The sequence below is a fragment of the Tarenaya hassleriana genome, unplaced genomic scaffold, assembly GCF_000463585.1.
Source record: "Tarenaya hassleriana unplaced genomic scaffold, ASM46358v1 Cleome25, whole genome shotgun sequence".
Lineage (NCBI taxonomy): Eukaryota > Viridiplantae > Streptophyta > Magnoliopsida > Brassicales > Cleomaceae > Tarenaya > Tarenaya hassleriana.
The window spans coordinates 1,477,452-1,491,977 of record NW_010965775.1 but is presented as its reverse complement, the minus strand read 5'-3'; the positions used below and the strand labels follow the sequence as shown (position 1 = coordinate 1,491,977).

Here is a 14,526-nt window from a genome sequence, read left to right as displayed (position 1 = left end):
GGTATTATATAAATAAATAAAGAGGCGGTCTTCACGGCTTTATTTATTAAAAACAAAAATATAATTACGGGCCCAAATGGATAGATAGGCGCAGGAGAGGAGACCAGAGGAAACCACCTTCAGTTCACAAACCGCTCGGCGACAAAGCCGAAGAACACGAGGAGGAGGAGAACCAGAAGTGGCGGCTTCCTGAGCTTCGAATTGCGCGGAACCAGGTAAGTTGCTATTCATCTTCCCAATCTCAGATTTCTCCGAGCGAATGTTCCCTCTCTGTCTCTGAGCTTCGCTGGTTCGTCAATTTCGATTGGTGGTTGATTCAGACATTCTCCGAGTTTTCTCAGCGGAAATGGACTCGACCGATTCGTACGCCGCGGCTTCTCCTGAGGAGGTGACGAAGAGATCCCAGGAAGAGCATAACCCTTTGGAAACAGGTATTTCCCGATCCGATCTGTTCTTCGTCACGTCGAGGTGAGCGAGGAGATTGCATTTTCCTGGCTCAGATGTTTGGCATCTTGTTTCGATGTATTTGTTCGTTGGGAAAAATTTGACCTCTTCGTGAATCAATTTCCATGAAATTTTCTACGACTTGAGATCGTAGCTGGGTGATTGTTCTGTTTGAGAAGAGTGCGGGAGAATTCTAGATGATTAAGTAGAGAAACAATATCGAATATTACAAAAAGTGAGATCCGACAGATTTGTGTTTTGTTTTGCGGATTTTGCGAGGTGCTTTAATTACAATCTATCTTGGGTTTTGTGCAAGATCAGGATCTTGATCACCAATCTAAAATTTCCAAATTTGGTTAAATTCTATAATTTCGACAATTCAAGGAAGGAATTGAATTCACTTTTAGGAATGATTTTGAGAATGAGCGAATTAGGGCAGGAAGATCTGTTTATGAAAAATGAAAAATTTACATCTCACTTTTCGCGGTGGGTTTTTGTATCATTTGTGGTAGTTGATATGATTGAAATTTGTATGATGCAAAAAGCTTTTTGTCTCCTTAGCGCAATACTGCATCCTCCTCTATACATCTTGTTGGAACATAAAGTGGAGTTGTTTCAGAATCTTTATTACGATTATTCTTTCAGTTCATGTTTCGATTCTGTTGTCTTGTGTATCAGTGACTGTGTTTTTATTGATAGGGAGATGTGTTTCTCAAGAGTGCCTAACATATTTATCCATTTCACAGAGCCTGCAGAGAAGCCGACACACCTTCGTTTCCTTGTATCCAATGCAGCAGCTGGTTCTGTCATCGGGAAAGGTGGCTCGACAATCACTGATTTCCAGGCTAAGTCGGGGGCTCGAATCCAGCTCTCACGCAATCAAGAGTTTTTCCCTGGAACTACCGACAGGATTATTTTGATATCCGGAACAATTAAAGAAGTTATCAATGCTCTGGAACTTATTCTCGATAAACTGAACAGTGAGGTAATCTTCTTTGTGAGTTGGATTTTCATGCATGTACTTGGTTTTATCATATTCTCGGTTTTGATTTTCTTTTTTCGGTTAGTTTCATGCTGAAGATGGTAGTGATGCTGAGCCTAGGAGAAGGATAAGACTCGTGGTTCCGAACAGCTCATGTGGAAGCATCATTGGAAAAGGAGGGGCCACCATCAAGTAAGTTTCTCCTCCATTTTCGTCACAGCTGGTTCCATGGTTACAGGATTCTGAGTAGCTTCCTTAATCTTTTTTTCTTCAAATCATTTCCTATAGGTATAGGTTATTGAATCTCCAATTAATATCTAGAATTTGTTTAATCATGTTTCATATACAGAGCAACCATGGAGTTCCCTTCCTTGAAGTTCATATCTTGTTCTGATAGCAAATTATTTTCTATCAAATGATAGATTTTTTTGGGTATTAGAGGTCACTTCAGTTTATGGTTAAATCAATGGATATTTGTCTTAAATGCTGGAATATGACATTGGGTCTTCTAAGTGTTCCTTGGAATGTTGTCTTAATACCTTTTCTTGTCTTGGCGGTAGGTCCTTTATTGAAGACTCCAAAGCTATTATTAAGATATCTCCTCTGGACAATACTTACTACGGGTTGAGTGATAGGCTTGTGGCACTATCCGGAACTCTGGAGGAACAGTTGCGGGCAGTTGATATGATTTTGTCTAAACTTACTGAAGATGCACATTACTCTCAGAATGTGCATACCCCTTATTCATATGCAGGTATATCTACTTAGCTTAACTTATTTGCAGATTACGTGTTTCTCCGTGTAGTTCCTTTGATGTGCTGTCATGTTCTTTATCTCTTTGATAGTCTATTTAAGTACAAAGTTAATTCATTGGATAGCGGTTATGCATTTCGAGAAAGAAATGTAGGAAACATTTATGCTTCTGTAAGGTATTGCATATTTCTAGGTGGAACGTGTAAGGAGCGATACTGAATACCCGAAAAACATAAATCACAGTTCCGTAAGAAAAGACAAGGCTCTAATTTATTTTAGCTTAATCACCACCCGTGTTTTTGTGTATCTTATCTTTTGGGTGAAGAAAAGATGAAAGTAGACAAGTTGGAATGAGAATTCAAGCGAAATACTGAAAGAGCAAATTTTTAATTTGAGGTAAAAGTTATTTAAGGGGCTAAATACCGACATCCTAGACTTTGGACCATATCCTTAACTAGTTTAAGATTCAAGGAATGATACTTTTTAGTGAGTTTGGATTCGATTGTTCTCTAAGACATTAATGGCATTTCTGTTCTTTGTTACCTGTAGGTTTTCTGATCATTTTGGTTGTATAATGGTGTTTGTTGCTAAGATTAATTCTTTGTAAGGTCCCATTAACTCAAAATTTTAGGTCTTTTCTACTCTGGTTTTCATGGCCATCCATACGGGTATGTGCTTCCTTCTGTTGCTACAGCGGGATACAACTCGATTAATTATGCGCCCAACGGTACTGGAGGCAAATTTCAAAATCACAAGGTATCATCACTCTTCTTACAATCTCTGTTTCCTGCATGATATTTATAATAATGTCGCCTTTTTTTTTTTGCAAAAGCTATCCCCATTCATTGCTAGGAACATTACGAGAAGGCTCTTGCAACATCTTATGTCCGAAACATCTTAGGCAAGCGGTTTTTTTTTTCTGTATTGTGTAGGAAGATGCTAGCAACTCGGTGACAATAGGTGTTTCGGATGAGCATATAGGCTTGGTCCTTGGTCGTGGAGGAAGGAATATCATGGAAATCACTCAGGTTCGTTCAAGAATGTCCAGCCATTAAAACTTTTTCAATCCTGTTTTTTGCTCGCAAATCGCAATGCTCAACCCGAGAAATCCTTGTTAATAATGCAGATGAGTGGTGCCAGGATAAAAATATCAGATAGAGGCGATTTCATTTCTGGAACAACTGAAAGGTGAAATCTTTGGCATAACAATTCACAAAGAACAACTGAAAGGTGAAATCTTTGGCATAACAATTCACAAAAAAAAAAAAAAAAAAAAAAAAAATTGAAGCATGAGAGCAAAGGGTTTATGATGTGGGTATCGGTTTTCTGGACAGGAAAGTGACGATCACAGGCTCACAGAGAGCTATTCATCAAGCCGAGTCCATGATCAAACAGAAAGTTGCTTCGGCCTCCGAGAGGGCGGAGGTCTCCTCCGATTAATCGGTTTATATGTCCATCCTACTCGTTCTTTCTCACGAGGAATTCGTTTGATTGGCATTCCTTACAGATCGGGAAAATCTTTGATGAGGCAGAGAGCTAAAGCTTTTCTTAGGAACCGTGGTTCTTTATTTTTAGTTATGTTCTGCTTCTGGTTGCCTTTTCTTCTTCACTGCTGACTGTATAAGGTATGTTGTGTTCTGTCCTTTGTCCTGTCGTCGTAGAGAGAGAAGGCATTGTTGTGGGAGCAGTTATTTTATTTTTTAATAATTACTGCATATCTATTCCAAGTTTTGGTATTTTTGTTGTAACATTTGAAGTAGACTCAGTTACGATTTGTCCTTATGAACGTTCATGTTTAAAATATTCCAATGTCACCACGAGTATATTTCTAGAAGCTAGAAATAAGAGGTCTCGGTTACAACGATAATGATGAAAGAAGGGGCGAGAGAGAAGGAAGAAGGGCATGAAGAGAGCAGCAAGCAGGCTGCAAGTAGAGGCCTATATTATTTGGTACAAAACACCCAAAAAAAGAAGCCTCAAGAGACCATTCTGGGAAAGACATCCGAAAGAAAAGCTCATCGGTCATCACCTGGCGGAGACAATGGTTCCTACTTTGAAGCTAACTGATAATATTAGGACCCAGAAGCACACCAAGATCAACATTGCCCTTGATAATGTAGCCCCTGTCTTGCCCGACAAACCCGTATCTGCTCCTTGCACCAACCCCAGCGAGAAGACGACATTGAGGTTTCCGTTCTTGCCGTATGACCAGTCCATGCCGCTGCCTTCAGCTACAGTCATGCTTGATATTCTTATCATACCTGCTGTCACATGAACCGATCCAGAAGATTGTGCGGCTGAGTGTAGACGGATAGCAGCATCCTTTGTCGGGAACTCTGAAGCGAATGCGGGCGGAGCAGGAATTCCGCCCAGCATGTGGCTAGCTTTCTTGAGGAACGGGTACTTGGAATCTGTGTGGAATTCACATCTCAAATCAGTCACAAGGGGTAAGCCTGCTTACGCTAATGCAGTTTGAGTGTGGTATCGGACACGAGAACAGATTCCGTTACCTGACTCGAACGGTGTGGCATCTGGATCATGTTTTGAACAAGATGCTTCATCCTTGTCCTTACCTTCCACCAAGTGTTCGCATGTCGTCGTCTCTTTCTCCAATCCCTCGCGTTCAGCCTGCTTGGTGTAAAGGTGAATCCAAGATAAACCCGAGTTAGCCTTTACACTAAACGAAGAACAAGATGAATGTATTGTCTTTACCTTTTCGGTGAGGTCCTCCAGGCGAGGAACAGAATCTTCAGTCCCGACCAACTGAGAAGCATCAAAACTCAATTGTGCAGTAATCTCATCATCGATATCGAAGAAGGTAAGATAATCTTCAAAGTTTAAACTATCTTGATGAGTCGTAGTTCCGAGATCATTGGTTTCCAGGTACATCCCATCATTCGATGGAAGATCGTGGTCAGCATCCACGAATGGCTGTCCGAGCAAAAACTGATCATCAGGAACACTGACGTAATTACCCTCGGCTGCAAATATATCGTTCGAGGTTAGTGAGTTTTCTGCATTTTCTTCTTGGACATCACATCCAGTTAGTTCATCAGGCAACATCGAGACAGGCTGAATGCCATCGGTACGAATTATAGGCTTCTGATCTTCATCAGGGGAGTCTTTCACATAGTTTCCTGGCTGGATGTAATTTCCAGTATCAGAGTAGTTGCCCGATTCAATGTTGTTGCTCGATTCCCCGGGATAAAAGTTTGATGCCAGAGGAATGGCATCATAAATCTCAACGTTATCGGGCTTCTGCAAAAATAGAAATAACATTCAAAAGCTCACCTATTTGACCACGAAAATCGACAGTATATATTTTTTCATCTTAAGAGAACAAAAGAAAAACAAGGCAGGGGTGGCCAATTTGGTTGATAATAGAACAACTAAACCGAACAGAAAAGAATAAACATAACCGTAACCAAAGTGAATCCGATATAAAAATCGAATGACTATGATTGCTCTAAAACTGAAAACCCATATCCAAACTGAATGAACTGAATCAAAGAATAACCAAAAAAACTAAAAATGTCTTTTTATAAAAATGAGTATTTTTAATAAATAAAGACAAACATTCGTCACGAACCGAAATAGTACCAAATTAAAACGAATTCGATATAAAAATTGAATGGTTATAGTTTTTATAAAACCGAAACAATCGAATATGAATATAACCGAACCGAAACCCGAAATGGCCACCAAGGCACATGTTTTTCCTTTGAACTTCCACTATCAACACAATGAAGTAAAGGAATACCTAACACACTCCTAATTCTACATCCAATATGCCAAACCTGTTTATCATCACAATGCATAAACCCAAATGCATTTTTAAGCCCTAAATCCTTTGCGATATTATCACAATTACCTGATCAAGTTCATCAATGTCGACGTAAAAATCATCATCGTTATCGAAAGCCAATCCCTCGGGCAATGCATCTTGATCAGGAACAAGCATCATCATCATCTCATCACCACCATCCTCCCATTCCTCCTCAATAAATGGAGCTCCATACTGTTCACCATTCTTAGGACCTGATCCACTTTTCTGAAATATCCTACACAACACATACGCATCCTTTTTTCCCCACCACCACAACAAAGAACACATCCCCCAATTGAAAAATCAACAAACCAAATCAACTTGAATCGAAAAAAAAAAATAACAACAAAGGATTGAGCTGAGAAATTCGGAATTCGAAATTGAGGATCTTACTTGAGCAACGCCTGTTTTCCCGAGCTCCTCGTCGATAAGACGATACTCGTGCATGACCCAGTTGGTTCTCTCCCCACGAGGAGCTCGGCCCCTGTGGTAAACAAGCGTCTTCTTCATCCCCACGATCCTTGACCCATTGCGAATCTCTCGATCCTTCCCCGTCGTTTTCCAGTACCCTTTCTCTGTTGCCCGATTCGTCTTCGAACCGTTTCCGTACTTCTTATCCAGCACACTGAAGAAGTACCACTCCAAGTCCCTGCTCTTCAGCTTCGACTTGTCTATTCCACAAAAAAAATAATACCATTTCAAGTTGAATTCCGAAAGCAGATGCCATCCCTATTCACAAAAATCTAGACAATTCGATCTATCGACCAAGAGACAGAGAAAGATTACAAAGTATGACCTGGGAGATCCCACGGCTCGGATTTGTAAATGTCGATGACGGAGATAGCGTCGAACCTAAAGGGCTTGTTGCAGATCTTGCGCTTCAGGTAGTATCGAACGAGTTCTTCGTCCGTCGGGTGGAATCGGAACCCAGGAGCCAGGGAAGTCACTGAGTCGCGACCCATCAATCGGTCGACCAAAATCGCGATTCCAGAGTAAATCAAGCAACTGTTTTTTGTGGTTAATTCAACAGAAAAAAAGGAGGATTCACAAGAGAAAAGAAAACCAATATCCGACAATTAGGGTTTTAGAAATTTGGGAGAAGAGAAGACGAAGAAGACGAAGAAGCCATTCGCAAACATTTCGGTCTTGAGGAAAACAAGGGGAAAGTTGGGGCTTTAATATATCTTCCAGGTAGGTGCAAAACGAGAGATTTTACATTGACAGCGCGGTGACGATTTGGTCAGTGACAACTTTTTTTTTCTTTGGCTTTTTCATTTTTGACGCATTTTTATGGGGGTTTTTTATTTGTAGTAATATTTATCTCAAATTCAAATAAAAAACTAAGTTTACCAAAAAAAATAAAAATAAAAATACCAAATACTGCATTTTTTAAGAAGGATATAAGAGAGTGAAAATAAAAAAAAAATCATTTTTAGCAAAAAAATAAAATACGATTTATCCACCAAGTATTGTGAATAGTAAAAGCTACCACAAGATATATTATATAGTTTATATTCCCTTATACCTTTATTAAAAAGAATAGCAATTACGTGAAACAAAAGTTTCCTCGTGTCGGTGACGTAACCACATTCGTAACCCTGTAAACACTAATCAAACCCAGATCAAATGACGGATATGCCCTCCACTTCGACCAGAATTACCAAAAGAAAACACCAACATCTGCAAAGATCCTTCAGAAGAAGATCTTCCTAATGGAGACTGTAACTACTCAAAACGGCAAGTGAACAGAAGGAAAGATTTCTGAGTTCTGGTCTGAACAAACTACATAGAATATATGACAATAAGACCAACTTGCAAATGTTTCCCTGAAACACCATGGAGAATCAAAGACACAGACAGCCTCTGTCCTTCTTATCCTACTACTTATACAACAGAGATTCACTTCCCATCTCAGATCCGTTCCAACCCATAAAACAAAGAGGGCAGTTCACTAACTCATAGGGATTACGGCCCGGAAGCTCTTCCGGGACATAACTTAGGGAGATTACAGCGACGGGTAAGAAACAGAAGGGGGGAACCTGATAACTTGCGGGTCTTTAAGAGCATTGCCCCTTGATGTTCTTCCTAAGCTCCTCATTCTCCTGACGCAGAGCATCGATCCTTGACTGAAGAATGCTGATCATTGCCTCAGCACTCATCATTTCCAGCTTGAACGTCTCTCTCTCTACCGACATCTGGTGAATCTCCTTCTGCAGATCGTTGATCAGCTTGGTGCAGTTCGCCGGCATCAAAATAGCTCCCTGCTCGTCTTTGTTGTTGTTGTCGGGTTTGTTTGATGGAGGAGTCAGAGGAGAAGGTACCTTCTGAGGTGGCAATGGCAATGGTGGTGGGGTCTCTTTCTTATCAGTGGTTCCCATTAGGGAGAATTCAAGCAGAGCAGAGATGGCAGTGTTGGTGGCAGCAGATGATGTCAAGGTATTGTCGAAAGTCGTTGTGGATGAGCAATGGTCTTGGGTGGTTCGGCTTGAGTTGTGGGAGTTGCCCATTGAGTCGTTTTGGCGTCTCCGTTTGTATTGGAGGAGGGGTAAGGGCGCTTCTTTGTTCAGGACACAAAGGGGAGGACAGTCTTCTTGCGGGCGATCATGCTTTAGCGAGTTGTCTTTCTCTTGCAGCTTGGGAGTATCATCATGATGATGTTGCTGTCGGTTAGGAACAACTCTCGTGTGTTCATTATCGATCTGAGTCTCTCTCGGGAGCTCGTTGATGTTGATGAGATCCTTGCTCATGGACTGAATCTCCTGCACCAATTACAACCATTGTAAACAATATCAAAGACCAGAGAACAGGATAGCGAAGTGAAATCATTGAAACAATCATTAGCAGCGGATTTAACACATATAGCAATGATTTTCATCACACAATTTGTAGCAGTTGCAAATATCATCGGTATAAGCTAGTCCAGATTTAAATTCACCATAGGTCCGACCCACGGGAACAGTGTTAGAGAAGCACAAACCTGCTCATCCTCATTAGTGCCGGCAACTGGAACTGGCTCCCCCGTGATCCTCACATCTTCTCCCAGGATCAGAGCCATTCCTCCATCATTCCACTCTTCTTCCAAGAACGGTGCATAACGATTTCCACTTGGTGGCCCGATGTTGTTCTTGTGAAATACTCTGCACAACACATAAGCATCTTGCTGCACCCGAGAACACAAGCGATAGAAGAGTGAATTCACAGATCAAAACATAAGCGAGAAGAAGAATCTGAAATGCAGTTATATCACACAGGAAACAGATAAAGGGCAAACAACTATGCTTTTTTCCAGACTATTGATTTTGCATTTCAAGCATAAGCCACAAATTTACCAATGCCCCATCCACTGGAACACATTTGTCATATCTATACATGCAGATTCTTTTTCAAGTATGAAATTAGAGTCAGTGTCAAAACCGGAAACATCCACAAGAACTTTTGAACCACACATATTTCCATTTCTAGTGCAGATGGTTCAAGAACTTGAATAAACTAACAATGGATGAAGGAACAGAGACAAGATTGCATGCATCATGATCATCTAAGCGACACAACAATCAAACGCCCAAAAGATGCTTTCATCCCACAAGAACACACATTTCAAAACACATCACCAAGTAACAAAAAAAAAGGGATCTTTAACTAGAATGTACCTGCATGCTTCCGATCTTTTCCACTTCATATTCAACGAGGCGATACTCGTGCATGACCCAATTGGTCCTCAGCCCATCGGGGGCACGCCCACTGTGAAACACAAGGGTCTTCTTCATCCCAATCAGCTGGTTATCACGACGAATTTCCCTGTCTTTTCCAGTAGCTTTCCAGTAACCTTTGTTCGTTGCCCGGTTCATTCTAGCACCGTTTCCATACTTCTTATCCAACGCACTGAAGAAGTACCATTCCTGATCTCTTGTCTTTAACTTCGAGTACACTGAAACACAAAAGAAGACCATCGGTAATGTACAACACTAACTCCAGGCCTAAAAACTATACCTCACACCACAACAAAAATCCCCTTTCCTGAAACACAAGAAATCTCTAAAAAAATCCCAGAGAATTTGGAAAGGCTCGTATCTGAAGCACGAAAAAAGCCCGATTAGATGTGAATGTTTATCATGATACCCGAAGATAGCAGAAGTACCCCTTAACTACACCGCGACAGAAATTTCAGAGTGAAAAATCAGAACCCAGTAAGCAAAATCCCTCGCCAGAGATGAACACCGTAAGAATCACACCCGAGAACACTAAAAACTCGAAACCCAAAGCAAAATCGAAACATAACCCACGAAATCCCAAATCAGAGCCTTTCAGTGAAACCCGAAATCTCACGCGCAATCCACAGCCCAGAAAACAGCGGACGAATTCAAGAAGCAAAACCCAAAGAGAACGGCGAACCTGCTAACTCCCAGGGCTCGTGCTTGTAGATATCGACCTCCCCAATCGCATTGAACCGCACGGGTTTATTCTGAACCTTCCTCTTCAAGTAATAACTGACGAGTTCCTCGTCCGTCGGATGAAATCGGACATGATACCCGAAGATAGCAGAAGTACCCCTTAACTACACCGCGACAGAAATTTCAGAGTGAAAAATCAGAACCCAGTAAGCAAAATCCCTCGCCAGAGATGAACACCGTAAGAATCACACCCGAGAACACTAAAAACTCGAAACCCAAAGCAAAATCGAAACATAACCCACGAAATCCCAAATCAGAGCCTTTCAGTGAAACCCGAAATCTCACGCGCAATCCACAGCCCAGAAAACAGCGGACGAATTCAAGAAGCAAAACCCAAAGAGAACGGCGAACCTGCTAACTCCCAGGGCTCGTGCTTGTAGATATCGACCTCCCCAATCGCATTGAACCGCACGGGTTTATTCTGAACCTTCCTCTTCAAGTAATAACTGACGAGTTCCTCGTCCGTCGGATGAAATCGGAAGCCGGGAGCCAAAGCCGTCGCCGACGCGGCGGAGCCCGGCGTAGTCGGCGGCGGCGAAGACACAAGAGCAGCAGATTCACGACCCATAGATTTCCTTACAGGTGCTAGGGCTGAGATTACTCAGAAAACGCTTGCTTGCGACGAAAACGAACAATACCCAGAAAAAGTTGGCAGATGGGTGTTGGATTGAGGGAGAAGAAACAGAGAGAGAAGCCCGAAAAAAAAAAAACCAAAGGTACCTTCGATTGCAAGAAATTTGTTTGTTTCGCGGACCTAGAAAAAGTGTCTTCACATTTGGCTTCCATTTCTCCTTTCTTCATTATTCCCTTTTCTCTTTTACTTGATGGTGCACCGTAAAACCCTAGATTATTTCACAGCGCCGTTTTTTGTCGTTTTGTGAGTGAAATCAGTGTCACAGCCCTCAGCCAGAACGCAGTAAAAAAGTTATTAATTACTGTGATGTTATTTTTATTTAAGTGATTTTGATTTCTAAAAAAAGGTAAAATTAATTTAAAAAATTCTTGGTTATTATAAGATATGAAGATATGTTTTAAGAAAGTGAACTTATCAGAAAACGATATTTCCAAAAAATAATAAAATAACTCTAATTTCTTTTTTTTTCCACCCTAAAAAGGTTATTTAATGTCAGATAAGCACGCACGAGGTTTCATTTTCGGTATTTGACCGTTGCCTTCGCTTTTCATTGATGGGATTGAATTCTTTTTTACTTTTTTACTATATATTTATCCTAGTATTTTCGTATGAATAAAATAGTTTTCTTTAAAAGAAATGTGTATATACATATGGATGATATTACGGAACAAAGATAAATATGGTTGGGATTATATTGTTTTTTTTTATATATTTATCTGGTAGAAAAATCATTGTAAAATTAATTGATTTTCTAGTAATATTGAAATGGGAAATAGAGAACATATCTAATCATATATATATATATATATATGTATATATGTATGTGCTTGCAGAAGTATGGATGCTTTAGCTGTAAGGCAAGTAAAAGGAGAAACCTTGGTCCACACGTATCATCATCTTCCCCGTTTTCTAATTAAATTACCCCCTTTATTCTTTTTTTCTTATCCTTATATCTTCATCTCAATTTTTTTTCTCCTTTATTAATATGCTTCTCGTAAATATAAATTATAAAATCACATAAAAAAAAGTATATAAATTATTTAACCTGTACATGCATTTTAAAAGTGGCACATTGGATTTTGTTTGTGACTTCCGGAGATAAATAGAAAAAGAGCGGAAATCCATGTCCAAATCACATATGCTATGACATAATTTAATTGGACGTGTGATTTTGATATGAATTTAACTAAATATCTGTTATTTGATTAATGTTGCAATTTTCGCCGTGTATATAATATGCATATATATAAAAAATAATTACTTGTATGGTTAAAAAAAAAAAGGGAAAGAAATTCGTAAAAAAATTTACTTTTTTCTAGAAAACTCCGGATAATGCCTTGTTTGTAATTTAATTTTCGCTGCGGTTACGCTCTGACAACGCTGAGTGAAAACGACAAGAACCTTAAAAATATCAAAGGCAGGCATCCCGAGACATTGTATTGGGCCAACTGTTAGATTTAGGCCCAAATATAATCGAGCTTCTGATAACAAAATATACTTAATTGGGCTTTAATTGGGCTTTTTTAGATTAATCGTATGCAATCAAATCTCTCTCTCAATTATTTTTTTCTCCGTAAAATGATCTAAATTAAACCTGTTTTTGTGTCCATTCCTCGCAAGTTCCAATGGAAGATTCCTGTTTTTTTTTGTCCGAATGTTTATGTTTGGCCTTTCTTCAGCCGCAAGAAAGGAAAAAAATTGAGGATTTGAACGGGATGACTTTTATTTTTGGTTTTGGGTTTTTGTATTCTATAATATTTATAAACCCAAAAATGTAGTTTTTGGTTTGTCATTGATTTTTTCATCAAAATGGATTTCCAAATTTTTTTTAAAAAAAAGATAATTTTATAAAAACTTGAATGATTTTGGTTCTTAGATTTTAAAATTTTTAAAAACTCCAACCATTCAAAAGAGCTTATTGCAAAACGTACACATCCATCGTATTAGATGATTAGATCACTTGTATTCTTCATCTTGATCGCTTATATTAGCCGTCGAATATGTGGTTTGGTCGAGTTTTTTTTTTTAAATGTTAGAGGGTTACTTTCGATTTGTCCTTTTGTTGCTAATTCTTGGTATTTGTACTTAAAATACCATGTTCGGCATTAATACATATACGAAAATATGATAAATTTTCAAAAGTGTACGTTTTATGTGGATTTCGAGACACCTCCGTTTGATATTTTAAAAAAAAATCATGCATTTTGTAAGATTTTTTTTATATATAATTTATGAATTTTATAGAGATTCTTAACGACGATCGAAATATACAGATGTAACAGTTGGACCAAAAAAAAATGAATACTTATATTTAATATCATATAGTATTCTTGCTTGTGGAAAAGAAATGAAAAAAAAAACAAAAACAAGAATCTTGCAAAGTAGTGCAAGCAAGGAATCGTGTCGACAAAAGAATGCGATTGATACAGAACCAATCGAAATCAGATCTATCCATGTAATGTGTCAAATAACCGAATCTGAATTGGGTAAATTGATATTTGATTAATTTTTTTTTTTAAATTATTTTAAAAATGTATCCTTTCTGATCATCCTTTATCATCAGTAATGGCAATCCACCAATGTAGGAGCAGACAAAACAAGAGACTTTTGTTCCTCTCTTTGCTGCTGTTGTTGTTGTTGTTGGTGTTCTTGCTTGGAAGCAAAGCCTAAACCGTTGACCCGATTCTCGTCTTCCGGTGCCGGCAGATTCAGATCCAAATCCAACGACACGACGGCGGTGGTTCTTGCCTTCTTGGCCGGATAATCTTGACCGTCCGACATCGGAGACAGCGACAGGGCCGTGCTGGCAGCGGCCACGACCGCTCCTCTGTGCCTTCTCATGTGTCCGCCCAAGGCTTGCCCGGACGTGAACTCAGCACCACATATCCCACATTCATGAACCTTGTTGCCGCTGTTGTTGACGTTGTTACTACTGCTGCTCACCTTCGTAGTTCCGTACATCGCACCTCCCCTTTGATTGTTGCTGTTGCCGTTGTTTTTGTTGTTAGAAGTTGTTGTAGCGTTGTTCAGACGGAGCGAAACGGTGTCGTTGTGGAGTGATTTCTTGAGGTCGAGGTCCGGGTGGTGGTGAAGGGCCTTAGGCTTCTTGTGGCTTGCCCTGTGGCCGCCGAGCGCTTGGAATGACGGGAAGGTCCGGTCACATGTCTTGCACTGGTAAACATAGTAACCGGCCTTTCCACCGCCGTTGTTACCGTTGGATACGGAAGTTTCTAGGAACTTCCTACTGCTAAATCTAAAACCGTTGTTGCTGTTGTTGTTGTTACTTGTTTCGTGGTAACGCACTAGCTGTCGTTGTTGTCGTTGTTGTTGTTGGAGATTGGAAAGGGAATGGCCTTGGGCAAGTAAGATCAAGCAACGCGCCATGGCTTGATCCTCTTCATCCTCGGCATTTACCGCAGAGTTGTCGTTGCTGTTG

The 14,526-nt window shown here is 39.9% G+C and overlaps 4 protein-coding genes across 8 annotated transcripts in view; 1 reads left to right on the top strand and 3 right to left on the bottom strand.

Annotated features, from left to right (window-relative positions):
• The first annotated feature begins 52 nt into the window (after window positions 1-52).
• LOC104816445 (protein BTR1-like) lies at window positions 53-3,929 on the top strand. Of its 3 annotated transcripts, none has more exons than XM_010545281.2 (9): window positions 53-215; window positions 342-431; window positions 1,191-1,429; window positions 1,512-1,618; window positions 1,987-2,180; window positions 2,811-2,935; window positions 3,112-3,207; window positions 3,306-3,367; window positions 3,514-3,929. In XM_010545281.2, exons 2-9 carry the CDS (start codon window positions 347-349, stop codon window positions 3,617-3,619), a joined length of 1,014 nt encoding a protein of 337 aa, XP_010543583.1. In that variant the 5' UTR covers window positions 53-215; window positions 342-346; the 3' UTR covers window positions 3,620-3,929. The 3 variants fall into 3 exon arrangements, with proteins under 3 accessions (XP_010543583.1, XP_010543582.1, XP_010543585.1); XM_010545280.2 differs by having other exon boundaries at window positions 321-431; XM_010545283.2 differs by having other exon boundaries at window positions 54-215; window positions 321-431; window positions 2,874-2,935.
• A 147-nt stretch (window positions 3,930-4,076) lies between these two features.
• On the bottom strand, window positions 4,077-7,130 carry LOC104816444 (NAC domain-containing protein 78-like). The gene is made up of 6 exons (XM_010545279.2): window positions 6,802-7,130; window positions 6,399-6,676; window positions 6,051-6,260; window positions 4,892-5,437; window positions 4,690-4,807; window positions 4,077-4,590 (listed from the first exon to the last, which is right to left on the bottom strand). Exons 1-6 carry the CDS (start codon window positions 6,965-6,967, stop codon window positions 4,205-4,207), a joined length of 1,704 nt encoding a protein of 567 aa, XP_010543581.1. The 5' UTR covers window positions 6,968-7,130; the 3' UTR covers window positions 4,077-4,204.
• A 585-nt stretch (window positions 7,131-7,715) lies between these two features.
• On the bottom strand, window positions 7,716-11,240 carry LOC104816443 (NAC domain-containing protein 4). 2 transcript variants are annotated; one of them, XM_010545277.1, is made up of 5 exons: window positions 10,914-11,239; window positions 10,398-10,503; window positions 9,656-9,933; window positions 8,983-9,165; window positions 7,716-8,764 (listed from the first exon to the last, which is right to left on the bottom strand). In XM_010545277.1, the coding sequence occupies exons 1-5, from the start codon at window positions 11,022-11,024 to the stop codon at window positions 8,063-8,065; spliced, it is 1,380 nt and encodes a 459-aa protein (XP_010543579.1). In that variant the 5' UTR covers window positions 11,025-11,239; the 3' UTR covers window positions 7,716-8,062. The 2 variants fall into 2 exon arrangements, with proteins under 2 accessions (XP_010543579.1, XP_010543580.1); XM_010545278.1 differs by lacking the exon at window positions 10,398-10,503 and having other exon boundaries at window positions 10,808-11,240.
• Window positions 11,241-13,397: 2,157 nt separating this feature from the next.
• LOC104816442 (zinc finger protein ZAT5-like) overlaps window positions 13,398-14,526 on the bottom strand; it is a 1,946-nt gene continuing 817 nt past the window's right edge. The window contains exon 2 of one of the 2 annotated variants that reach the window (XM_010545276.2): window positions 13,398-14,494. In XM_010545276.2, the coding sequence (XP_010543578.1) occupies window positions 13,650-14,494 (845 nt within the window). In that variant the 3' untranslated portion in view covers window positions 13,398-13,649. Of the gene's footprint in view, window positions 14,501-14,526 lie in introns of both variants that reach the window. The other variant, XM_010545275.2, reaches the window with a different exon arrangement.